The sequence below is a fragment of the Lissotriton helveticus genome, chromosome 6 (genome assembly GCF_964261635.1).
Source record: "Lissotriton helveticus chromosome 6, aLisHel1.1, whole genome shotgun sequence".
In the NCBI taxonomy this organism is placed as follows: Eukaryota; Metazoa; Chordata; class Amphibia; order Caudata; family Salamandridae; genus Lissotriton; species Lissotriton helveticus.
This window is the reverse complement of record NC_136067.1, coordinates 1,358,575,232-1,358,601,806: the sequence shown is the minus strand read 5'-3', so window position 1 is coordinate 1,358,601,806 and position 26,575 is coordinate 1,358,575,232. Positions and strand designations below refer to the sequence as shown.

Sequence of the window (26,575 nt, the reverse complement as noted above, 5' to 3'; positions counted from 1 at the left end):
AGTGTGTCGCTGATACGCCGCTGGCGTGTGCTCTGTCTAGCCTGAGACATACTGATACTGGAAGGGGGTGCAGAGGGACGGTGTCCTTACTTCTGACCCCGGTGTAACCTGAAGGTTTAGATCTTAGGTTGGGAGATTAGGAAACTTCTAGGTCAAGAGGAATCTCCGCCAAAGTGGATCAGCTGAAGAGACTGAGGGGGCTGCCCTTGCTGTGTGATGTGGGGCTCACCTGCAGTTTGTTGTTTTCACTAAGGTAGAGGAAAGGGGGCTTTGCTGTGGACTGTGTCCCCCCACCTGCTTGAAGAGGAACTGTGCTGTGTGCTTTGTACCTCAGAAGTGAAATAGTTTCCAGGTGGTAGACCAGTGATGGAGTGAGGTCCTGATCTGGTAGGAGAATTGTGTTCTGGTGAGTGCTTCTCTGTGAGGGTGCGGAAACCCAGAAGTAGAGGTAGGGTAGGGCATTCTTGCCCGTAACCTCTGGTCAGCCTGGGGGTGTGGACCCTAGGGTGTTGGATCAGTGGTAGTTGTAGCTACACTGAGAGAGAGTGGAGAATGGCTATTGTGTGCCAGGGGTTACTACCCCCCGCTCTGTGGATTGGTTAGGACCTGTGATATTTGGATGGTCTTGGCTGTGGATGACTAGTGTGTACCAGTGGGGTACCCTAGTTGTGTCAGAGAGTTATTGTTTGGAGGTAACCAGGTAGGTTCAGAGTGGCGAAAAACTGGACGGTGTCCCTGCTGTGCGGGGCCGTGTCCGTGTTTTTGTCGCCCAAAGCAGTGAAGCCCATCAGTGGTGTGATTGGTCTACCCTGCGTTTTGGCTGGAAGGGGGTTGTGTTGGACCCGGCCCATTAGGCAGGTTCACCCCTAGACTTTTTGCTTTTTCCTAGCCTGTTTCTGGAACCTGGTGTTGGTGATTTTAGGCCTCTGCGCACTTTTTCACTGTGGTACAGTGTAAAGTGCTTGAGCTCTCTGTGATGTGTGGTGAGTGACCTGCCCTCCCATAGGAATGAATGGGGAATATGTATGCCCATGGTAGTTCCTGATGTGTGGGGAGTGCAGGGTCGAGTTTGATATGTACGAACTCGTGAGAATGAATGCTGCAAAATGATATATGCGGCATGACTGTGCCTAGTCTAGAAGTACTACTTTTGGAAGTTGGTATATTTGTGTAAATTGTTGCTGGCGTGTGATTGGCTGGTGAGCCTGGCCCAGAGTGCCTGGGCCTGCTTGTGGATTGACTGTCTGGTTTGAGGATGACAGGGTCTGGAGAGCCCAGATGGTTATCTGAAGCCAGCCCGTGGATGAAAGGCTGCATCTGCTGCCAAAGGAAGTGGGAGGAGATATCCCCTGGGAATGACCAGGGCTGTGCCTGCCAGACCACCATGCTGGCTCCGCCTCCCGCTGGGAGGCTGTCACCTCTGTCTCTGATACTGAGAGCAGAAGGAAGCCAGGACCTTTGCACAAAGACTTCAAGAGACTTCAAAGGACTTCAAAGTATTTTTCTGTATAAAAAGGGGCTGTTTCCCCTTCCAACTGGTTCTTGTTTTCTGACTTGAATCTGCCAGGGGCGTGCTGATGCTTGGGCTCAGGGAATCCCTGAGCCCTGCCCAGCTCCTGGACCTCTGATGGACATTCCTGGACTCCTGGGGGACCCCTCTGCCTTGCTGGGCTGATGGGGGGACTTTGCTTGCCCCCTTGGAACCTCTGGGACCGTGTTGCAGCATGGAGGAGCTGCATTTGCTTGCAGGAAGCGCTGTGCTTCCCCCTGAGCGCCTGGGAGCGCTCTGCCTGATTTCTAGCGCTGTAGAGCGCTTTATTTGGATTATAGCGCTGTGGGTCGTCATTTAGCACTGGGAGCGCTTTATTTACATTGCGAGTGCCCACCTCGCTTATCTGTACTTGTATTTCGGCTGCCCGCGCCGATATCTTTAATGCCTGCCCGCCTGCCTGCCTGAATCGGGCCGCCGCGCTGCCCGCGGCGACCCGGAAGTACCTGGCCGGCCGGCCAATCCCAGCGCGGCCGGCCGGAAGTCCCGCCCCGCAGCCCGGGTGCCGAGGAATGGCGACCGCGAGCCCGGGGAAGGAAGGGAGAGAAGAGGACGCATGGCGGCAGGTCGGCCGGGCTCCCGTGAGCTGAGGGACCCCGGTGGCATCTGAGGAGGAGGCGCGCCGAGTGAGGAGAGGAGCGGCAGGCGGAGACTTGCGGCGGGGGCGCGAGGCACATTGTCGGTGCCTGCCCCCACCGCGAGCGAAGAGGAGCCCCCGCCGAGTACAGCCCGGTGAGTCAAGAGGGCTGGGGGGGCTCCGTGATGTGGCTGGCGGTGCCGGTAGAGGCACCAGGGCAAGAGCGGTCCCGTGTGATAGTGGACTGCTCCGACGTGGCGAAGAGTAGTGCGGGAAGGGCGGCCCCGGTTGGCAGCGGGTCGCCCCAACGTATTTTAAAGCCCAGAGAGGCCCGGGGGCCATTATCGATTGAGAGGCTCCCGAGTCGGCCGCATTGTTGTTGGAGAGCAAGAGGGCTCGGGGCAGATTGTCGTTGCCCGTCCCCAAGGGGCCCAGTTGTGTCTAAAGCCACGAGGGCTTCAAGGGCGACCCCGGTTGGCAGTGGGTCGCCCCAACGCTTGGAGAGTCCTGTTGAGGCTCTTGGGGGCGTCGGGGCATATTGTCGGTGCCCGCCCCCTCCTGCCTGGGAGAAGCTCGTGTCCAGAGCCCCGAGAGGCTCCCTGAGGGCATGTTTTGTGACAGAGCCTGTGTGGCTCCAGCAGGGGCGCAGTTTGCTCCTGAGGGCTAGTGAGGGCCCTGGCGCAGTTTTGTTGTTCCCCTGTTGCCCAGCACTTTGTGGGCAGCTGCCACGTTTAGGCTTTTTGTACTTTGAGACTGGCGCTGCATGGCAGCGCACCCTGACACTGAGACTCAGGGCGTCTGAGCCCCAACAAGGCCAGTTGGCCTAGGGACTGCCACAGGTGGTGGCTGATGTGAGTCGTTGCGCAATTATATGGTTATTGCACCTCTGAATGTGATCTCTTGCATCATGTGTTATTCGTGCACCTCTGAATGTTTTTAGACATCATGTGATTTTTGCGCTATTGACTTATGTTATGGCACCTCTGAATGTTTATGCATTATGTGTCTTCCTTTCCATGCGCTGCACCTCTGAATGGTTAGTCATCATGTGTCTTCTTGCGCTGCACCCCTGAATGTATTTTATTGCATCCTGTGCTCTATCCTTATTACTCCTCTGAATGTGTTCATGCATCATGGGTAAGGTGTTCTGGTTTATACCCCTAAATGTGTTTATTCTTAGGTGGTTGTCTTTATTACTCCTCTGAATGTAGGTTATTGCATCATGGGTAATGTGTCCTTTTCCTAGACCCCTAAACGCTGAGTGATACTTAGGTGGTTCTTCTTCCTTAGTACAGGTGATCCTAGTAAGGTCCTGGTTCCCTGCGTGACATGCTCCTAAGGTGTTTAGGGTTGCGTAGTGTGTACTTACCTGTTCCCAGTAGTTACTGGATGTGAGTTATAACTGTTATGTTATGCTACAGGGATTTTATATCCTTTTATTCTAATTTCTGACAGTATTTCATTTTCTACGAAGTGCTATTTCTGATTCTGACAGTGGCCCATGTGGCCCTGTCCTGTACATAATCCCATGTGAATGTTTCCCGTGCCAGCTGGCACAATGTACATGTGTGATACTACCTGACGTGTTTTTACAATACAAAAGTTATTTTTATAATAACCTTGTGTGGAGTCTCTTTTGTGGTGTGCCTAGTATGTTGTTGCTGTTGTGCGCTGGCGCAAATGCTTTACACATTGCCTCCGAGTTTAGCCTTCCTGCTTGTGCCAAGCTACCAAGGGGGTGAGCAGAGGTTATCTTGGCGTGTGACTTCCTTGCCCTGACTAGAATGGTGGTTTCTGCCTGGCTTTGGCGTCAGCCCTAGCCTACCAGAAATAGCCAGGTCTAACAACTGCAATATATTTTTTATAGAAAATCAAGACTGCTGTTTTGTGCATTGCTCTTTAAAACGGTTCAATTACTGTGGACACAAAAGAGTAAACGTGCCTGCTGTTACTATTTGGAATTACATTTCCAACACGGTCAATGGATTACATGCAGCATGAAGACAATCTACTGGATTGCGATTATATTACTGCACGGTACTGTGAGATTTTGTAAGGGATCTTTTCATGGTATGCAAGGTGCATGTGGGCTATAATGTGCCTAAAAACGACATTCCAATTAAACTATACTTTTGAATCAGCTACCCGGAGAGCTCAGAAACAGCTCAAAGTACTTACGACGCAGCAAGTTACTAGCAGCCACACAATGAAATTCTTCCATCCCTGATAGAACCGGATTACCAATGCAGGATTAATACAAGATTTTTCCTTTCTAGATGCTTGCTTGTGAATCAAAGTCAATAAAGAACGCTACAATGGAGACAGGAAATAGGCATGCAATCCAAGTAACCATCAAGCAAAAAAAAAAAAAAAAACATTAAGCAAAGCCATTGGAAGTGGTTAAGAATGTAGTTTATGCACAATAGGCAACGGCTAACAACATTTGAAACAAAAGTGAACTTCACACTGACCTTTCGGTGAGGACACAGAGGGCCCAGCGATTAATAAATAAAGAGATCAATTACTGTCTGGTTGGAATCCATATCATGAAAAGGTAACCTATTTTTTTTTTTAGTAGGTTAGTTAGTTTATCCTCATACTGTCCAATACTGCACAGATTTCATGGAATACAAAATATCAATGGGTTTGGAATATATGCGTGTCACCTAGCAACAAAGACAAGATTTATAAATGTAAGAAGCAGTAGAAATAAAGAGAAGACACAATCAACCCAGGGGGCACCAACCACAGGTCTTGGGCAGAGCAGAAAAGATGCACGTTTTACAGATATTCATTCCTTACAAGGTATTGCCTTTGCATCGCGTATGTTGTCTCAACAGGTGAGCGGATTAATCAGCTATGCCTAGGACTCATTGACAAACAATTACTGAATATTATTCACCCCTAGTCAGATGTGCATCACTTCAGGCGATCGACAACATTAAACAAGCAGTACCACTGGTTCGATTAAAAGGCATTACACCAAGATCAATAGGGTTGTTTCCTCCCATTTATTCCCACAACGCTCAATGAGCCGTGCCCACAAATAGTTACATTCATAAATGTTATCCACACAAATTCTGAGATAAAACAGAAGGGTATTCCGCCTTCTGTTATACTTATTGTGCGCAAAAATGTAAATCCTTGCTTTTTCTTTCCCGCCAAAAAAAACGATTATCAATCATCTCGCTGACTTGGGACTTTTGAACTTCTGGAGCAGGCACAGCACCTGAAGTAGTACACAGTAAATAGTAAGGTACGAAATACAGCACACTGTAGGTATATGTGGAGCACAGGAAAGGAACCCCGTGCTTTGGAGGCAAACTACAGTCCTAAAGAGAGACGACTACAGCAACTGGGTAGGCTATCGGGTGCAGGGTCTAATCTGGCAGCACATGCAGTATTCATAAAATATATATATATATATCCAAATTTAAGCACACTAACATTGCATCCAAGTGTCCTTTTGCCTGCTTCCACTGCTTTCCGAATTCAAAGTGTGTATAAGTACATCAAACAATTTCTGCACCAAAAGAAATGGAAATTATGGCTACTCTGGATTTTGGTCAAATAAATCAATAGAATAACAAATATGATGGAGAAATCTGTTTACACCCAGCAGCTCACTGGTAAAGTAATCAGAAGGGCAGAATGAAATGTCACTGTTTGGAAGATCCATGTAGATAGTGCTGTAACGACAGGTCACAAACACATAGCATTTTGAAAATGCAGAAAGTTGGCGGCAAGAATTGTAATGAAAACTAGTTATATTAAAAAAAAGGGAGTAGTAAAAACAGGACGGTAAAATTAAGGTAATGCTAAGGATACGATAAAGACCATTAAAGTTGAACGTACAGGCCGGATGGCTAGTTACCAACTCCACATCAAACACCAAGTTTGAAATCCCCAAACCTATGATGTTTTCTTTTAAGTGGATAATAACACCTATAACAAACAGCTAAAGTGACAAAACTCTGGTGGAAAAGTTGCATAAGGACCTGTATGTGCGTTCATTCCTGCACCAGGAATTTATAGAATGTTTTAAAGATGATGCTAACTTTTCGCAGTATCATTCTTTTGGTTAAAAGGCAATGAGGAGCTACTTGGCCAACAGGAAAACGAACAAGTCTGGACACTCTGGTGCCCCGGACAGGAAAACAGAGTAAGTGTATAGTCATTCATGTGAGATGAATTCGGGTAATTTCATGAAACTCACCCTAATATTATGGGTGTCACCGTGGGGCGTGCTACCTCAGCACCCTAAGGGTAAATGAAAGTAAGGGCCAGCAATTTAGAAAACATGACAGAATGGAAATTTAATAAAACACAGAAATTGCCTAGATTGTAAAAGGCAATGGAATATTCACAAATATCCTACGGCAATTCAACATAAGAACAAAGTGAGCAGATCAGAAGTTGAATGCAGTGTTGTCAAATTAGTATTCTATTCATTGTGGCCCACCACATCTAAACTACGAGGCAACAAAAACATGGTCACGGTTAAAGAATTAGAGGCTTGCAGTATGAGAATAGTGAGAGCAGGAAAACTGATAAACAACTGCAGACTTAATCGGTGACAATGCTGAAACAGGAGATATTGTGGATGTCTGAAGTGGTAATGGCAGACAGGATGGCCGAACGGGCCTATGCTGCAATTACACATACGGAAATTGGGGCAGAATTTGTGAGCTCAAGGTAGGCCCTTCGATCAGACTCGTGGGTAAAATGATCACTTACCCACATTCTTTCCTAACAACCTTCAAGTTTTCAGATCGGAGACTAATATGGTAAATACAATCCGAGAGCTTTTAACTCCTCACAGAGCAACATTGCTCAAAACTTGAACTGTACCCCTGATAAACAGTCAGCAAAAAAGAGTAACGCCACATCATTACACAAAACAAAGAATCAAACGCTGAATAGATCTGGCTGTAGTGATATTTCTGTCGAAACTTGAAGATGAAGAAATAAATACACAGAAAAAAACAGCTGGTTGCATCTCTGCTTCTGCGAAAAATGTCACTAACACCTACCAAATACTCTGCAGGTGTGTCTTGAAAAAGAGAAATCTGTTAATTACATGAGTAGATCAAGCTCCACTTGCAACAGTGGGCTGCTCTAATGAGCAATAATAAATCAATGCAATGGTAGGGGCTGAATGTTATGCTTCGAGGGGATAGCAGTAATCTGGAGTGGACCAAAAGCGCCAATTTCAAAAGGGCACAGTATCTACAGTCCTGCTGGCTGCACTAACCACGAACCTGGTGCATCCCATTGCTAACATGGAATATTCCCAGGCGGATGTATGTGCTCAAGATGTTCCTTCCCCCTTTTCGGGGGCCCTGCCCACTGTGATGGATACATATGGGAAAGCAATACCTCCTTCCATCCCGATCCCGCATGTGACCTCTCCTCCAACTCTGTCGCCGGCCTGATACAAATAGAACGGGGCAACCGAACTACTTCACATTAAAAACAAATTGGTTTCTTACCAGAGATTATTTAACTTTCTTTTGTTTTTTTATTAATCAATTACAGTTTAGTTAAAATACAACATTATGTTAAATTCAAAGCACTAACATTGGAAGCCCACAGGTTTGTAATCTGCAAAGTTAAGCGTCAGTGAACCAGGAGAGAGGTCAGTTTAGTCCAGACACCGACATACATGCTAGGGGCATTTTAATGGGAAACAGATCCGAGAGCCAGAAAGACGTTTAAAGATCAGATGGATTCCAGACATGTTGGATAGCGGAGATCTCTCTTACAATGATCTCGAAGAAACCAACAAGCCGGCAGGGCCCGCAAAAGGAAGCAGAAAAGATTCCTGGAAAAAGTGGTAGAAAGCATAAGTCCCATCATCTGCCTTTTCCTTTCTTCTTCGCCCACTACTCCTCCTCCTCGCAGCTTGACTGGGACGTGGCTATTTCCAGTTGGGCAGAGAATGATCAACCGGCAAAGGCTGTCTGCTTCACACGCCCCCTTTCCCGTGAGGTGACAGCAATCGTGGCCCTGTGCTACCCGGAATAGCCTAACCCGGAACAAAGACCCACTGAGCCGGTCAGACCGATTAGCGTCGTCTCTTCGCTATCCCAGAGGGCGCCTGGCAGTTCTGCTGCCCGGCGCTTGTAAAACGCACGGCTATCAGGTCACCGGTGGCACAGACAGCGAGCCACCCACCAATTCCCTGCAAAGAATCGGAGGCTGTCGCATATCAGGGAAGCGTCCGCAGCCCCCAAAATGCTACGCGCTTGGAGGGACTAGCCCACGTTTTACCGTCACTGGGGTAAAATTGAATTTTCCTGGTCTGTCACTTTAACATGATGCATCCTGTCCAAGGGGTGTTCGTTTTAAAGATCAACTGTACCTCCTGCTAAACACCGTAGAATCCGAAACCCAAACCGGGTGATTAGTATAGACAAAAAAAATGTGGCAGAATGTTTAAAATAGTAAAGTAACAACTGACCATGATTTTAAAAGGCAGGGATATCACAAAGTGCAATAAGGGGCACGACAATAGTTGGGGACTAATGTAATGGGCAGAAGTTGGGGTCTGTACGTTGCCATGAAGCTGGTCTAATTAAATCGCCAATCTACTTTTTGGGGTGACCGCAGCGCTTTATGAATATATTTGCATTTCGTTTCATTCCAGCGTGTGCACACCATCGGAGCACAGATGAGGATTGTTGATCGAGTTAACCATAGTATCAAGAGACCTGCACTACGAACCACAGAGCAAGCCAAATGCATTACACAGGATATACAGAAGGGATTACAGCAAAACACACAACAGAAGCCAGACAGTACCCACTGCAGTGTGCAACCTGCAAAAGCCTATATCCAACAAACCAGAGAGTTAGTGCGGGATGCCATCTGACAAATGCTGTGAAACAGTTTATGGTAAAGAGCCTTTGCTTGTAAAAGAGAGAGGCAGACTCAAATAAAGATCAAAGCATCAGCAGCAAATAACAGTAACACAAACTGCTGAAGAGCTGATCGCACATCATGCAAGTGACACATCAACCACGAAATAATAACATTACTATGGACAGTGCAGATTAACAGTCGAATGTGAGGGGTTAGCTTGGTGCAGGCCGGGGAGCACTCAGTGTGCCGAACAGCGACAGATACTCCTAGTGTCTGCCCCGTAGCTCCGCAGGCCGGCGCGGGAGGCACCGGGTGATCACAGTGTCGCCCACAGCACTGCCGTGAATCATGGCTGCAGGAGGGAGTCTGTGAGCAAGGGAGAGGAGGCTGCGGCTCGGTGTGCAGCCAGCAGTAGCATTGCACAATGATAACGGGAACTGCGGGGCCGAGGGCCGCCGGAGGCAGCGGGTGGTGGCGAACAGGCAAGAGAAGGGCAGGAGGGGGAGGTAATTGGCCGCAGACTGTCAGCTGGAGCGCGAGGCACGGCGAGAAGCCACAGGGGGCAGCAGACGCTGCTCTGCTTCTTCTTACCTTGTTGCTGCCGCCGCTGCTCGCCACCCCCGAGTACATGTAGTAGGCGATGCCCAGCACCCAGAGCAGGGCGAAGCAGAGAAGGGCACGGGACTTCCTTCGCATGGTGCGGGCTGCGGACTCCTATACCCCGGGCGGCGCTGCCTCGTCCAGGCCGCGAGGAGGAGCAGGAAGCGAGCGGGGCACGGGGCAAAGGGCGAAGCAAGCCAACAGCCAATCGCAGCCCGGAGGCGGAGCCAGCGCGTCTCCATGGCGACAACACGCCAACCAACCCTTCTGTCTCCCCGAAAGAGACGCAGTATCCACCTTCCTGGGACCAGAGGCCATGCATACTGATGACAGCAGACCTAGCGGCCTCTTTTCGCAGCCCTAGTGATACCCGTGCACCACGAGAACAGCAGGCACAGTAGCCATGCTTAAAAGCTTCAAAGACAGAGGGTGCATAGCTGCCCCAATGTCCCATGTCATGCTGAGGGCCATCAGCCGAGTGCAGGTTTGGAATGGGATCACAATTAGGCCCTTTCACGAATTATCAATTGATTAGTCTCATTGGGCACATGTTATAGAAATGATGGGTCATTTTAATATTTTATGGCTTATAGAACCAGTAACGTGGGAAAAAACAAGAAATATAGCGTTTTGGCAAGGTGAAAAATAATGGTGCAAGAGCCACAACACCTGATCAGATGGGTATTTTAACACCCTAGCCTGTAGGAAAATGACAAGAACCAGCCAAATCAGATATTTTTCCCCTAATCGGTATGTGTTTTTTTAAGGTACACAGTACGCCCTTCTTAAGTCAAGAAGAAGTTTATTTGTTTCATACAACCCCTGAGCACAGAGGTCCTTCCCTCAGTAACTGCCGGTGTGTTCTGTGTCCCCTGGATTCTACAATCCAGAATCCAGTGAACATGTCATCCAGCAACAAGGTAACCAAGGTACAGTTGCTAAGATACAACATATCTTCCTTCCTAATAAAAACAAAAAACAAAACTGAAAGCATAAGAAAAATAAAAATATACAGGAAAAATGTACATCAAGTGCGAATATAATCCTTCATCCAAATAGGTTTGGATCTAACACGTTTCAACATCTTGCAATCTTGTGCATTGGATGTGATCCAGCGCCCCTAAAGAAAAACTGTCTCACCAACGCTACCCAACTCCACAATACTCACCATTAATCATAAATCACTCATAAGGCCCATAAACCAACGAGACAATTTTTGGGCAACTGAATCATGTGACCTAATTAAACAGAACTATTCAAAAACTATTTAAACATTTATATACAACTGCAGTTTTATCATTTCTTACCATGGTTTTAAACATATAACATTTTAATTAAGTCACTAAGGGAAATGGATCAGCTGATGGTAACTAGACCATGAATAAACAAGACCAGCTTGTCGTTTAAAAAATCTAATTTTTATTAACTTTATTATTCAGGAAAAGCATTTTCTTAAGAATCTTAATTTTATTAGCAATTTAAGCAGCATCTATTAAGGAGAAAACATCATAATAGACCAACACTTTAAAGGCAAATCAGTTAGTATGAATTAAAGAAAATAACAGTTTCCATTCTATTTCCCTGTCTAACTCACTTTACCTAAAAGAAAGTCATTTAAGCCTGTTATCCCTACGTGTGCCAAAGAGTCCAACAGCACGTCACGTCCTTCAGGAATCGGAAAGCAAGAGAAGACACCCTCCTGCTCATGGGGCCAAGTTTATACCTTTCTGTCTAGCTAATCTCACTAAAATGTACACTTTTCTTTGCCATCCAGTGTCCTCATTGGCTGACTGATGTCAGTCCATTACGTGTCATCACGACTTCATACCAAAATCGAGCCTTTTCTTTGACTCTATTGTCCACTGTTCTTCATGACTTTTGGCTTCCTCAAAAATGAAACATTTCACGAGTTACAGTTCATGACTTCCTTAGCTTGGCAAACTTTGCCGCTTCCTGTCCTTGAGTTTGTCTCTCCAAGAGCACGTTAAACACAATTCTTTCGAGTTAACAAAAACTTGTCTACGTGGTAAAAGTTTCCACTTCCATGCAGGCTCTTTCTGGACAGAACTCGAAAACGCCATCTTTTCAATGTGCCTTAAGGCCTCATTCAAAAACTATTATTTAAACAAACACAAGACATCAATTAATTAGAGAATTAAAACCCATTCTGTTACCCACCCCCTTTGCTAATTATTAACCCATTAGTTTATGTTACCTAGCTGTGCATACAAAGCAGCATTTTTTATCTACCTTCTTCTTTTAGGCCGCAAGATTCTCCACGAGCTTTTGCCACGTAAAAGACGAAAAGTCATAACATAAGCACATGCCATTAGTTAAACAGCCGCATTTCTGACAAAGACAATAAACGAGGTTAGTTTATTATTTTTCCACGCACTTGCATTTGCAACATAGAGCACATGAGTTAGTCCCACGTGTTTCTCTTGTGTATATGCATTTTAAAACTAAGTTGGTTAATAATTCACCACACACTGATTAATACAGTTACGGTTTTTATTGGAAGTTTAACTTTGCGAGTCAGAACAAAATATAATTCTGAATCTCGCTCCATCAGATGAATTGGTGTGGAAAGGTACAGAATCTTGGTCTTTTGACCAAACATCTCGCTTCAACTCATTACATTTGGTCACACCCCTCACATTCCACCGCTTTCCATCGCTCAGGCACACACTGTTACCTTCAACCTTTGTGATCTGCTTAGGTTTGGACCATCTTGATAAGCTTGTTATTTGATTACCATATAGGTGTGTTCTTACCTATTCACCATTAGTCATTTTTTTAATACGTTTTGTAATCCTGTCATTGTGTCTACATACGTATTTGCTTTGATAATCTTGTACTCTGCACAATACATTTTTGCTAGTTATTTTTTTTAAATCAAAACTACACATCCACGCTGGCTTTACTTTGGTACATGTTACAAGACCTTTAAGAAGACTAAAAGGCGTCTCACCAGTAGCTGTATGAGGTGTATTCCGATAACTGATTGCTGGTGTGATAATATTATCACAAACGGCGCGCTCCTTTAACATGAAACAGAAGTGTTTCTTAACTTTACTTAAATGAATGTTCATTAATTCCAATCAAGCCAACGTAGTTGATGACGTTTAATCTTTATTCAATTGTTTAGTATTCATTAAATTTATAAATTCAAAAAATATTTCCAAAATCCATTGTAGTCATGAATTAATAGTTGCGTTTAATTATACCCAATGCATTTCGGGTTATCAAGCTAACCCTTCATCAGGGGTCTAAAAAAGAGAGAAACATACAGGAGCTTAGTATTCAGTGTATAACATAAAAATTCATAAGCATTTGAAACAGTGCATACTCTAGAATTACAAGATATCTGAAATTCAAACATGTCGTACCTACTGATGTTGAGTATTTAATCATACATTGGAAATCAAACGAAAATAGTGATAATGCAAATCATTATAATGAATATAAGTTCCTAAGTGGAAAATCATCATGTGAGGACTGTGTGATGAAACTCCTGGAGTGATAAGAAATCGTTATATACAATCAACTGCCTAAGGCATTACGTGGGGGTGGTGAGCCTGGGTAAATGCAACATGATATCAGTCATGAAACTAGTTAGCCGAGTGCTAACTGTCGAAATGCGCTAGCAATCCAAGATAAATGGACAGACTATAGCGATAAGTTACCGCCGGTCTGAAATACAAACATCAGCGACAGTATAAGCGCGGGGAAACTTACTTGTGTAAACGCGACAGACTTCCGAACTTCGAGGACGGCCAGTTCTAACAAGAGCCAATCACTGCGCTTCTTGTAGAAAGTATGGTATATCACGTGACTATACGTCGTGCGATCGAGATGTGGAACGTAAACAATGTTACCGACTGAACATCCAGATGCATCGTCATAAAATATAAATAAATATTCTGTGATTTAATTTAAGAAATAAACGTTTGTGGTGAATATGATTCAATGTTATGGTTGCGGAAAGCAAGGTGTGACGTAATTGGTTGCAGCCCCGATCACGTGATATCGCGTGTAGTTCCACTCTAGAAAGATGGGAGATATTATGTGATTGGTAAGAGTACCGATCACGTGGTCTCCCAAGTGATTCAACTATGGAGAAATTAAAAGTTTGTGGAGATGGAATAAATGAATATATGTAATGAAATAATACATGTGATATGAGTTCCATGATTAAATGTGGACAAAGTATATTTAGTACAAGCAAAAACTACATGTATGAACATGATTAATACAGACATAATTATTCATAGATTCTAGACTAATTGAAAAAGTGTTATGTACAGGCTGAGGATGGTTGAAACCAGAGTTGCAATATTTTCATAAACCATAGAATATTTACAAAAAACATGAAAGTTCTATCCGGTCGTTCATCCCTGTGGGCTGCAAAGAATTCAGTTTTTTTATCCAAAAGAACGCAGATTTAAGGCGTTGTTTCACAGGATCCATATCACAGCTATGTGGAAGTATCTCCAGTATTGTGAATCTCAACTGTGCTATTTGGTGGTGAGCTTCTAGCCAATGCATGGCGATAGTGGATTTATTGTTCATTGTTCATATATTACTTTTATGTTCTGATATTCTCACTTTGAATTTACGTTCAGTTTGGCCCACATAAATTTTGCCGCATGGGCATTTAATTGCATAGATGACATTAGTGGAGTCGCATGTTCCAGAGTATTGCAAATCAATTCTATGGCCTTTTGTTGGGTGCAAAAAAACCTTATCAATCATTACATTATTGCAGTGGATGCAATTGTGACATTTAGCCATTCCTGTAAACGTTGGTTTTACTGCTCTTTTAGTAGATAAGATCTCTTTTAGGTTTTTGGATCTTTGAAAAGCAAAGGTGACATGGTCATTATACAAGTTTTCTAGATCCGGTTCTGTTGTAATTAAGTTCCAATGTCGATTGTTGGCTTTTTTTAATCTTTTGTGATACTGTAGAATATTTCAATACACATACTGTTTTTTGTGTAGCCTTGTGGCTGGACATTGTGAGTAATGAGTCTCTTGATAATTTCTCTGTTTTTTCCAGAGATTCTTTTAATATTTCTTTAGGATAACCTCTTTGTACATATTGTTGGTGCACGGAGAACACACTTATGCATTAGTGTATTCCGATAACACCATAATTTCTCCTTTACTGCATTTTACAATAATCACCACAAGCATTAGCTAACTGTACACACTCCTTTAACACTCAGTTAAACCTTTCCACAAGGCCATTTTCTCTGAATTTATAAACTGCTGTGGTGAGATGTTTAACTCCAGCTTCCTCTAAGTATTTAGCAAATTCGCCAGCTACAAATTGTGGTCCATTGTCAGTTAGAATGGAATTCGGATAACCTTCCCTGCGAAACACTTTTTCGCAAAAATCAATCACATTGAAAGCTTTGATATCTTTAACAAATGCAACTTCTGTCCAGTTGGTAAAATAATCCATTAAAACTAGGGCATATTTGGGGGGTGTGGCTTGGCGCCGGCAGAAATGGCCGCCTGATCCCGGAGCTCCGTCGGCCCGAGCCCTCAACTTCATTCCAGCCGCACAAGATCCGCTGCTTCCCGCGGATTCCCAGTGTCGCCGAGTTCCCCTAACCCTGCCGCACACAGCGGTCTGTCTCCGGATCTTCTACGCCTCACCGGAGCTGAGATATGGCCTTTAAGGGGCGGCCCGGGAGCGGCCCCAGTGCGTGCCTGCATCGCGGCCGGCGTGCCGCGCAACGCGAGGCCCCGGCTTGCGGCCTAGTCCTGGTGGGGACGGACTTGGCCATTCAGCGATCGCCCGGGTTCCACTGTGCGGCGCCCGCTGGGGTGAGGCCGCCTAGATGCGAAGACCCTCGGACAGGCGCCAGAGAGACCCTGTGCTAGACACTCTTGCCTTGTGAGGAGGCGGCGCGTGGTGAGTCACGGCCGGCGAGCCGCGCTCCCCTGAAGCCCCAACTGGCGGCCTAGTTCACTCGGGGACGACCTTCGCCCTGCGGGACGCGCCCGGCCTCCTTTGCGCGGCGCCCTGTGGGAGCGGGACATTCTGGGTCCGTGGGCCCTCTGTACTGTGCCGGCGGACCTGTGACTGCGACACACAGGCCTGAGGAGGTGGCTGTGGCCTGGTGCAGCGCCAGAGAAATCGTGAGAGTGGCGCGCTGACCTGGGGGGGCAACTGGGGCCCTGTTGTGCCTCGGCCCGACGGTCGTGTGGACTCTATCGCCTGAGAAGCGGCTCCACCCTTGCCAGTGATCCAAAGAAGTGCCGTACGGCCGGGTTGTGCAGCCCCTGGTGCCCGCGCCGCTCGCATCGCAATATCTGAACTTTGACGCACTCCCTCGAACCGGGGACCTATCCTGTCCGCCCTGGTGGTCCTCTCCTCAACCTAGTGGGATCCGCCGCTTGCCCGGTTGATGCGCTGGGGTGCTGGAGGGGGGATCACGGAGAGATTACATTCTACTAGCCATTATATTGCTTGCCGGCGGGCCTTTATTGCGACGGATCACCGCTCCTGCCCACGGGACTGATCTTCGACGTAAGCTTCAACATGAGGCCTAAGCAGGGTACGTCCACCCAGTCGAACAATCTCGATAAATACACAGTGCAGAGGGGAACGCCGCGGACGGAGGAGCCGGCGGGCGGCCATCAGAGTCCAAAAGAACCATCGCTGGCCAGTATTATGACGGCCATTCAGTCACTGGGCATTACCCTTGAAACTAAAATAGACAAGATGGCCATAGAAGTAAACCTTCTCCGGACTGACCTTAATAAAACATCGGAAAAGACAAAGGCTAATGAGACCGATATAGCTGACCTGCAGGCGTCCACGAAGCAACTGGAGAAGCGAGTCAATGATCTGATCCATCAACACCGACAGATGACAATACGGCTGGACGACCAGGAAGGGAGGGCCAGAAGAAGTAACGTACGCCTGGTTGGAGTTCCGGAGAACCTCGAGGGGCCCAGTGTGGTGCTATTCGTTGAGGATCTAATCCTCAATCACCTCAAGCCGAAACGCCTGTCTAAAATCTTTACCGTCGAGCGTGCACACCGGGCGCCCATCCCCAAACCTAAACCGGGAGCGCCGCCGAGGACAATCATTGCTAAAATCCTCAACTACAGGGACAGGGACGCTGTCCTGCAGGCGGCCAGACAATCTGGAGATCTACTCTACGAGAATGCCGCAATTCGATTCTTTCCCGACTTCACCCTCCAGGTTCAGCGCGAGAGGAGGTCTTTTGCGGGTGTGAAAGGGGTACTCTGAGAGAAAGGCATCAAATACATGATGTTCTTCCCTGCCAAACTCAAGGTTCTCATGGGAGGAAAATCCTTCTTCTTCACTTCGCCGTCGGAGGTGCAGGACTGGATCGACAAGGAGGTGCCCGTGACAGGCGAGGGTGCGGAGACTCAGAACTGGAGAGACACTCAGACCGCATCCCCGGGCTCAGCGGCCGGGAGATCTGAACAAGATGGCCAAAGTCAACGCTCCTGGAGATCCCGCTACGCGAGCCCGAGATGAAAGACACAGCAGAGATGAGCCCGAAGGCGAACTTTGAGAGACTCGCAGAGCCGATAAGTGTCACTTTATATATTTATCTGTTGCCTTTGACTCTTAGATTTTGAACCAAAAGGGGTTAGTTACCCATCTGGCATCATAACCAAACGTAGACACTGGGAATTCCGAGTTGCAGGACTAATTAACTACTTTCACATAGAGGTTGGGGGGGAGGGTCACGGGCGGCGGGTGGGGCTGGGCCAATACACGCTCCAAGTGAAAGGTCCATCTGAGGGGAGGGTGGGTTGTTCATTGTTGTAGTTTCCTTTTCAGGGGTGTGTATCTGGGGCAAAAGGCACTCTGCTAATTGGGGATGTGGGTAGTTCTAAACCCGCGGAGCAGGGCGGCAGGGAGGGGGGATGGAGCACAGGGTGTTGGGGATGTGGGTGGGAACAGTTTGGTAACTTCGGTAATGTCACATCAATCCTTTTATTGTTCTTGTACAAGAAGCACAACTCTGGGCAAGGTATCCGGCCAGAAATATTCCTCTTTGCATTGGCAGGGGATTCGGAGGGAAAATCCAATAGCTCACACACATCTCGATGAAGTGGGATAAGAGTCTAAAGGTGCTAAGTTGGAACGTCAACGGACTGGGGGATAAGCACAAAAGCACTATCGTCCTACAGGCCATTAAACAACACCTCCCTGACGTAGTCCTCCTTCAGGAAACACACCTATTGGGCAACTCATGCCAAGCACTGAACCGGTGGGGCTACTACATGGCGACTCACTCAGGCTTCACCTCAGGATCTCGAGGAGTAGGCATACTACTTTGACGCAACTTCCCCTTAATCATCGAACACTCTGACTCAGACCCATTGGGGTGCTTCGCGGCTATATCTAGTTCATGGGAGGGCTACAAGATTAACCTAGTCACAGTCTATATACCACCTGGGCTTCAGACACAATCATACCAAGAGCTATAGATGTTATGTTATGTTATGTTATGTTAACTTTATTTTTGTTATGTTAACTTTATTTTTATATAGCGCACGGCTACTCCAACGGAGTGTCCCGGCGCTTTATCGTGGCAGCTCATAAAAGACATAACAAACACAAACATTCAGAAAACAACTGGACAGCACAGCTAGAGAGTAAAAAGCCAAGTCTTTAGGCCTCTCCTAAAAGACAACAGATTGGAGGTGCAACGTAAGGCCAATGGCAGAGTTTTCCAGAGCTGGGGTGCCCTCAGACCAAAGGAACGCCCCCCCATTCGGGCTTTCCTGACTCGAGGCACCACCGCAAGAGACAAAGAGTTAGAGCGCAGTGCTCTGGCCGGATAATAAAAAGCAAGCCTACGTTGGAGATATTTAGCTCCCAAACCAAAGAGTGCTTTGTGCGCCAAGGTCAGTGCCTTGAAAATTATCCGCTTACAGATGGGCAGCCAATGAAGTGACTGTAAAAGACCAGACACTCTGGCTCGCCTGCGAAGGCCGAAAATGGCCCGCACCGCGGAGTTCTGCACAACCTGTAGTCGCTGTAATAAATAGTCCGGGAGACCTAAATAAAGCACGTTGGCATAGTCCAATCTGGAGCCTATCAGAGCTTGCACCGTTATCTTTCTGTGCTCTTCAGAGAGCAGAGGGAGAAACTTCTGGAGCATCCTGAGGATGCCAAAACAAGAGCCCGTCAGACCAAGAATCTGAGATCTCATAGCCAGATTGTTGTCGATCTTGACTCCCAGGTTTTTAACCACCTGGGATGCCTGAGCTGGGGGAAACATGTCTGACGGCCACCATGCCTGCCAATCAGGATCCGCGGCACAACCAAAAAACAGCACCTCCGACTTGTCAGAGTTGCATTTAAGGCAGCTCCGCTGGAACCAGTTGAACACCACCCGAGACAATCCTGAATGCTCTCTTCATCGAAATCCTCCCCTTTCCTACGTGTGAAGAGAAGCTGGGTGTCATCGGCGTAAGAAACAATCTTGGCCCCATAAGACTCCACCAGTGCCGCCAAAGGGGTCATAAAGATGTTAAAAAGAGTCGGGCTCAACACAGAGCCCTGCGGAACTCCGACTCCCAGTGGCGGCATCTCAGCAGAACCCGGGGGGACCCAGACCGTTTGTCGACGGCCAGCTAGAAAAGATGTAAACCAGCTGAGCACCGTCCCCCTCAGACCGATGTTGTGTAGTCTGGCGAGGAGCCCCTCATGGGGGACGGTGTCGAAAGCCGCCGACAGATCAAGCATGACAAGCATGGCTTTGCCTCCAGAATCAAGAACCTCCCTAATAGCCTCAGACACTTCTAACAACGCCGTCTCGGTACTCAGATTGGGCCGAAAGCCAGATTGAGACTGTAAACTAATCCTTTCACTCCCCAAGGGACGCCTACTGATAGGGGGCGATTTCAACGCAGTGGTGTCAGGTACACTAGACAGATTTCCACCTAGAGACATCCCACAGAGTCACAGATGGCTCACTGACTTCTTAGATGCTTTTGGTCTTTTAGATCTTTGGCGAACCCGTCACCCACGAGACTCACAGTACACCTTCTTCTCGGGTCCGCACCGATCGTTCTCACGCCTTGATTACTTACTAGCACCACAATACCATGACACAACACTGCGGGAGGTCACTCATCTGGCAAGAGGGGTCTCAGACCACTCGCCGCTGTTGGCCCACCTCACTATGGGCGACAAAAGAGAGGGATGCACGGCACCGAATAATGCGTGGTACCTGCGATGCGAACCCATCAGACGTAGTCTCCTCCTCTCTTTAGACCGATACTTCGCCGAAAACGATGGCACCGTGATCTCGTCCATGATGCTCTGGGAGGCCTTCAAAACCGTGCTTAGAGGTGAGGCCCTATCGGCAATCTCAGGGCGCCGACAGGAGCGTGCGGACCAAATAGCAAGCTTGGAGAGAGACTTACTGCAGAGAGAAGCTGAGGCTACCGCGGGGGGTGATCCCGCAGCTGTCCACCTTATGGAACTCAAGGCTGCGGAATATAGGGCACTGGTCACCAATGCTGCTACGACCACTGCGAGAGACAAAGAGGGTAGATTGTACGACCAAGGGGATAAGGCGGGCAAGCTCATAGCTTGGCTCGACAAAAAACAACAGGCACACAGAGTGGTTGCTGAGCTCCGACTGGAGTCCAGTGACGTACTCACCGATCCCCAAGTCATAGTTCAAGAATTTGCGTCCCATTACCATAAGGTATACAGTAAAGGTTCGGATCGGCCGGAAGAGGACTCGGTCTCCTTACTGACAGATATCCGAATGCCCTCTCTCTCAGACTTGAGAGGGAGGCCTTAGAGGCGCCGATCACGGTTGAGGAATTGACCCGAGCAATCTTAGACCTCCGGTCTGGGAAGGTCTTAGGGCCCAACGGTTTACTGATATAACTGTATAAGCTGAACCCCTCTAGCCTCGGCCCATACCTAAAAAAGATGTTCGAGGAGTGCAAGGAACGAGGTGTCTTGCCTCGGGATCAACGCATAGCCACGATAGTGGCCATTCACAAAGAAGGGAAACCCAGGGACTCCTGCGCCTCTTACAGGCCCATATCCCTTCTAAACGCAGAGCCCAAAATTTTAGCCAAAGTCCTTGCTAATAGACTAAAGCATGTCCTTCCCGCTCTGGTCCACCCGGATCAATCTGTCTTTATGCCACACCGCAACACTGCTCTCAATCTCCGAAGGCTACATGGAGTCCTGGGCCGCTGCCACACTCTCCAAGAAGACGCGGTGTTGCTCTCCCTGGACGCTACGATGGCGTTTGACATGCTTGAGTGGTCCTACATGATGGCGGTCCTCCGCAAACTAGGATTTGGTCCCAGCTTTATAGGATGGGTACGCCTCCTATATACGAAGCCCTTAGCTCAAGTCTCAGTTAACAACAAAATTTCCGAACTCTTTGAACTTGGACGGGGGACGAGACAGGGCTGCCCTCTCTCGCCCCTCCTCTTCGCCCTCTCACTAGAGCCCCTGGCCGCGTGGATCAGGCAGGATCTCTTCTTGAAGGGGATACGCTGGGCCGATGGCTGGGAGGACAGAATTTCGCTTTACGGGGATGACGTCCTACTGTACCTCACCAGACCCCGAAAGTCCCTAATAGTCGTTATGGATATAATGACCAACTTCGGGAAAAACTCTGGCTATAGCATCAAGTGGGGAAAATCCGTTCTCTACGTACTACAGGGAGAGGTTCCCATGCTTCCACAGAACTGCCCTATCACGGTGGCCACCGAGGGATTCCGCTACCTGGGAGTCTTCATTTCCAAAGATCCGGAGGTGAGATACGAGAGAAACCTCCTTCCGCCTCTCCAGCGGTTCAAGAAAGATACTGCCTCCTGGCGGCGACTCCCACTGTCCCTCCTCGGACAGGCGGCATTCTTCAAAATGATGACACTGCCCAGGTTCTTGTACGCCCTCCAAAATCACCCGGACCTTGTCCCGAAGGCATACTTCGCCTCTATTGAGGCCACTCAGAGGGAACTGCTGTGGGCTGGAATGCCCCGCATATCCATACAGAAATTGACCTTGGGATGGTTTGACGGGGGTATAGCACTCCCTGCGATCCGCAAATACTACTGGGCCGCGCATCTCTCGGCCATTAACCAATGCACCTACAGCGATGGGAATCACCCGGCGTTTGGAATGGACCGATGGCTGCTGGAGGGTGGAAACTTCGAGGCCGCACTCTACTCCAAACCGGGACGACACCCGCTTACGCTTACGCACCGCTCGGTACAGATATGGCACATCGTGCAGCGCACACTGGGCTGGGCGGATACCCTCACGATGGCAACCCCCCTGTGGGTCTCGGAAAGACTCGGCAGGCTAGGCCGCACCAAGGGGTTCCGCAACTGGGACCTCATAGGCATCTCTCATGTGAGAGATCTGTGGGGCCGAAGGGGATGGTACCATTTGCATCACTCCAGCAAACATACGAACTTGCCCAATCGGAACACTTCAGATACACTCAGGTCCGACACTCCCTACAAACCAACATTCCTGCGGGCACGCAGCCTCCTGCCTCCTCACCGCTGGAGGACAGACTTCTCGACGGTCACCTTCCCGAACACGCAATCTCACTCACATATAAGAAAATCATCAATCAGTCCTCTGACCTACTGTCCCCCCTCAAGTGTAAATGGGAAGCTGATGGACTAGAGATGGATGAGGAGGAATGACGCAGTGCACTAGCCTCCCCTAAGGAGGTGGCTATTCCGGCCAGGTTTCGGCTCATCCAACAAAAAATCCTACACCGTGTCTACCTTTCAGGGACTAGACTACAGCGAATGGGCCGAAGCGCGGATGGTCTCTGCAGACGGGGTTGTGGGGAGGTGGGAACCTTTTTCCATATACTTTGGGACTGCCCGCGGTTGCGACAATTTTGGACCAGAGTGACCCGATGTATGCAGGAGGTCTGGGAGGTAGAGGTTAGAATTGAAGCCAAGAAATGCCTGCTGAACATCTGGGAACCTACAGACCTATCGCTAAGTGGGAAAGTTTGGGCCACTCTAGGCTTTGTGTTCGCTAAAAGGAACCTAGCAAGGCTGTGGGGGGCGACTCAACCTCCCAAGATTGGACAATGGAAGTCCGATATGGACTGGTGCATGCTCCAGGAGAAGACTGTATATGAGGCAAGGGGTTGCCCGGGGAAATGGACACGGATTTGGTCCGCCTGGAACGATTATGGAGGAAACATCTGTGAGCCCCCTCGAACCGCTTTGATTGACGAACCACTTGTACTGTGAACCCTACTTGTTACACTGTTTTATCCCTATGCACTGTGATTACTGTATATGTCCCGAGACTCCTTGCGCTACAAAGGTAACCAAATTAATGCTCTACTGTGATGATTGCCACCTGTTTTGTCAATTGTTAATAAAAAGATTTTTTTAAAAACAAAAAACTAGGGCATATTTGAGACAAGATGGCGTCAGAGTGAGCGGACGTGTCAGTGATCACTCTGTGAGCCCTGGTCAGAACTGAAACATCTCTTCCGAATATGATGGTACTATCGGTCCAAGATTGTTAGCTACCGGCCTAATATCGATTACTAAGGATTACTAAGGAGAAAAACTGTTGCAGCAGCAGGGTCAGTAGCAGCGGCACATCAGAAGCGGCGGATCAGTCTCGCCTCGCCGAATCATAGTGGTACCGTGGAGTGCGGCGGCCTGACCATTGATCTAGGAATCAGGACCCGGACCCGGACCCAAACAAGCACCTGGGTTGGAGCCTGGAGCCTGGAATGGCCTGGAGTGGCAGGGAGTGAGTAAGTGCGGCAAGGAGTAACTGTGAGTACTGTCAGTACGGCTTCTTCGCCCTTAATTCTAGCCCGAGTCTCTACTTTTCCATGCTGCCCACATTCCTGCTCTCGCTCTCGCTTTTGCTTTGCCTCTTTGTAATGCTCTGCTTGCTACAGCACTCGCTACACCCCAGGAGAGCCAACGGATTCAATCATCATCACTAACCTGTCAGAACCTGCGATCGTTATCCGGCAGCCGCGGCATAGGAAAAACAGTTACTGTGTAGCGCTGTGTGTCTCCACTGCTACTACGACTGTATTGCGCTCAACCAAGTCACGGCTGATCCGCGGCTCTTTCTCCTACTCTCCAAACTGCCCTGCGCTGCCCGGCGCCTCAATCAAACACTCGGCCAGCCGACCCCTTACAGGGCCTAACCTCGTTGTCCTTCACGCCTTCACGCCATCTGCCATCTGCGTACTCAGAAAACCTAAGGAGTTAGGCCCTTGAGGACTGGTTGACAGGCTGGACCCTATTTAAATAAGAAAAACACGAAAGTGCCTAGCCACCATCATTTATACCCAAAATTCAAAAAAGGTCGAAAACACTGCTTGTCTAAATCGACCAGGTATTTTTATTTATACCACTTGTTTATGTTTATTTTTAAAGATTTTTCAAAAAAACATTTGTTCAGCAAAAAAGACACATATACATCCACATATTTACACACATTTACACTAATATACAAAGAAATTTACAAACAAATAAATGACGTTTGCAAGATAACTTCAAATCAATTAAGTTTCAACATCCTACATAAAACACAAAGCTATTAGACAAGACTGTACATCATATAATCATGTGCCTTGGAAAATGACACTTCAATCAATTCAAAATCAAAGGAGAGAAGTCAATCTATGGCGACTATTTGGACCAGCATTTGCTGGTTTAGAATTATGAATAACCAAAAGTCCTCCTTAATACATGCCGACGCGTTTCGATTCCAGGTCAAAGTTCCTGGGATCTCTTCAGGGCGTTGTCAATGTATCAAAGCATTTCAGAGAGTGGGAGCTGGAAATTCATTTGAATATTTCCACGGATTTTGTCACGTGGAGGGACCTTAAAAGTCTTCCTTCTCTATTTCATAATTGCCTCCGTATTGAATGGAAAATGGGGGGGCCAATCCTTTATTCTTCTTATTTTTGAAAAAAGACACTCGCTAGTTGCAGAATCTAGCTAGTGGAAATCCTCCACCTCGTGTTAAAAAGGTTTCCAAAGGTTATCCTCCATCAAAATTGGAACTCAAATGTAGCGTGATATGCGTGGCATACTTCACGGGCTTTTCAAATGGCGATGTTGAGTCGGCTCGCTCCCTGCTGTTTCTTGCTCACTCTACGATCGTATCAAGATGCGTACTCAGAGCCTGGGAGTTAAAAGGGCCTCCTGACGCCGGGTATCATGAAGGTAATATTGCGTTACTTATGATAACCCTCCAGGACAGCTTATTCAGGCCGGTTCAGAATACAGGATACAGGATAACAGGATAGCAGGATACAGAGCGGCTAGAAAATGCTCCGATAGCGCGGATCGATGCAAGCTTAACCAGAGTTTGCCGAGACAGCCGAGACAGCCTGAGACAGCCTGAGCTACACAATACAAGACATACAGAGGCACACAGAGGCACATGATTGCGGGAAGCGCTGGGAACACAGGTGGCAAACAAAAGGGCAAAAAGATCACAGTGAGACTGGCAAAGCCCCGTACAACCCGTACAACCCGGTCTAAAGCCTGTGACATATCCACTAAGACACGGTCAATCTCGGGCTGCAGCTACTGGAGAGACAAGGGCATTGCTCTAAGAATAAAGCCAGTACAACCTATACAACCTATACAATCAAACACCAAACCTACCGGAACTACCGCAACAGCCACGGTAACATCTCGTGGCACGAGACTCTCTAAACTCTCTGCATCTCCCATCACAGCCACAGCCACAGTTATAGCTATAGTAACACCCTCAGCGGTAGGGACACAGATACAGATACAAGTCCAGGTTTTGGTTCAGGCTCAGGCTCAGCTACAAGCTCAAGCTCAGAAATCCGATATGGCTGGTCTCAGTGGGGGTGCGGGGGAGTCATCCGAGCTAATAAACGAACATACAAATGAGACAACTGTGCATCTAATGGACCAGGAAGCACACCAAACATACCAAGAGTCTCCCGAGGAAGCCTCAGAAATCCAAAAGCTGAGCAGTCTGCAGAAAGTAAAAGACCTACAGCGTCGACCTGAAACCAGAGGGTCCAAGGCAAAAGAAAACAATGAGGAGAGAAACAGTGGTAGCAGCAACGACAAATCCAAAGGCAAGGATAAAAATAAGATTAAAAACATCGAGAAAAACAAAGACAAAAGCTCAGATCAGCAGCCGGAAAAAGTGTCTGACAAAGATAAAGATAAAGATAAAGACAAAAATAAAGGCAAAATACAAGGCAAAGAGAAGGGAAATAAGAAGGAAAAGGTGACGGAGGAATATAATAACGACAACGACAATCTCGAGCTATTGGCCAAAAAAGCAAAAAGACTACAGACTATAAAAAATTTGAAAGCAGCTGCAAAAACTACTGGTCATCTGGCAGACTCTCGTCCACGGATATCGAATATATTCAGCCCAATGGTCAAGGAAGGGCAGAGCAGACCTGCAAAAAAAGAGATACCGAAAAGGCCCATACTGGATGACGAAAACAGACATAATGATCAATTTGAAGAAGTAAGGTGACCCACTATTGGTCGGAAAACTGCTCCAGATTCCGCTCTAGAAACCCAGTCTCTGTGCAAAGATATTATCAAGGGAAAAGAGAAAGAGAAAGAGAGCGCGAGCCCTACCACAATCACACTCGTTGAAAGCGAACTCTTGTCTACATTTCCAACTTGAACTCCCAAGACCCGAACACTCTTCAACCTCGGCACAAACATCCTCCCCGGGAGTCAGACTACCTCCAGAGACCGAAATATCCACAAGGAATCCGACTCAGATATCTGCGAGACAGGAGTCTCCATCTCTAGCGTGACAAGTGAGTCGGACGAGGCGGGAGAGGCAGGTGAGGCAAGTGAATCAAGCACAAGCCAAAAACCAGCATTAACAACACCGGAGACATTTGACATAACAGTTCTAGGGAAATCAGGAGCTCCCTCTCAAAATACTACTCCAAAGAAAAGGCAGGAGAAAAAAA

At 47.6% G+C, this 26,575-nt stretch overlaps 1 protein-coding gene across 1 annotated transcript in view; it reads right to left on the bottom strand.

Moving 5' to 3' along the window:
• The window catches only part of GALNT2 (polypeptide N-acetylgalactosaminyltransferase 2), a 690,029-nt gene extending 680,245 nt beyond the window's left edge, over positions 1 to 9,784 (bottom strand). Inside the window, exon 1 of the mRNA XM_078649088.1 lies at positions 9,582 to 9,784. Coding sequence (XP_078505214.1) covers positions 9,582 to 9,686 — 105 coding nt within the window. The 5' untranslated portion in view covers positions 9,687 to 9,784. The remainder of the gene's footprint in view (positions 1 to 9,581) is intronic.
• Positions 9,785 to 26,575: the final 16,791 nt, after the last annotated feature.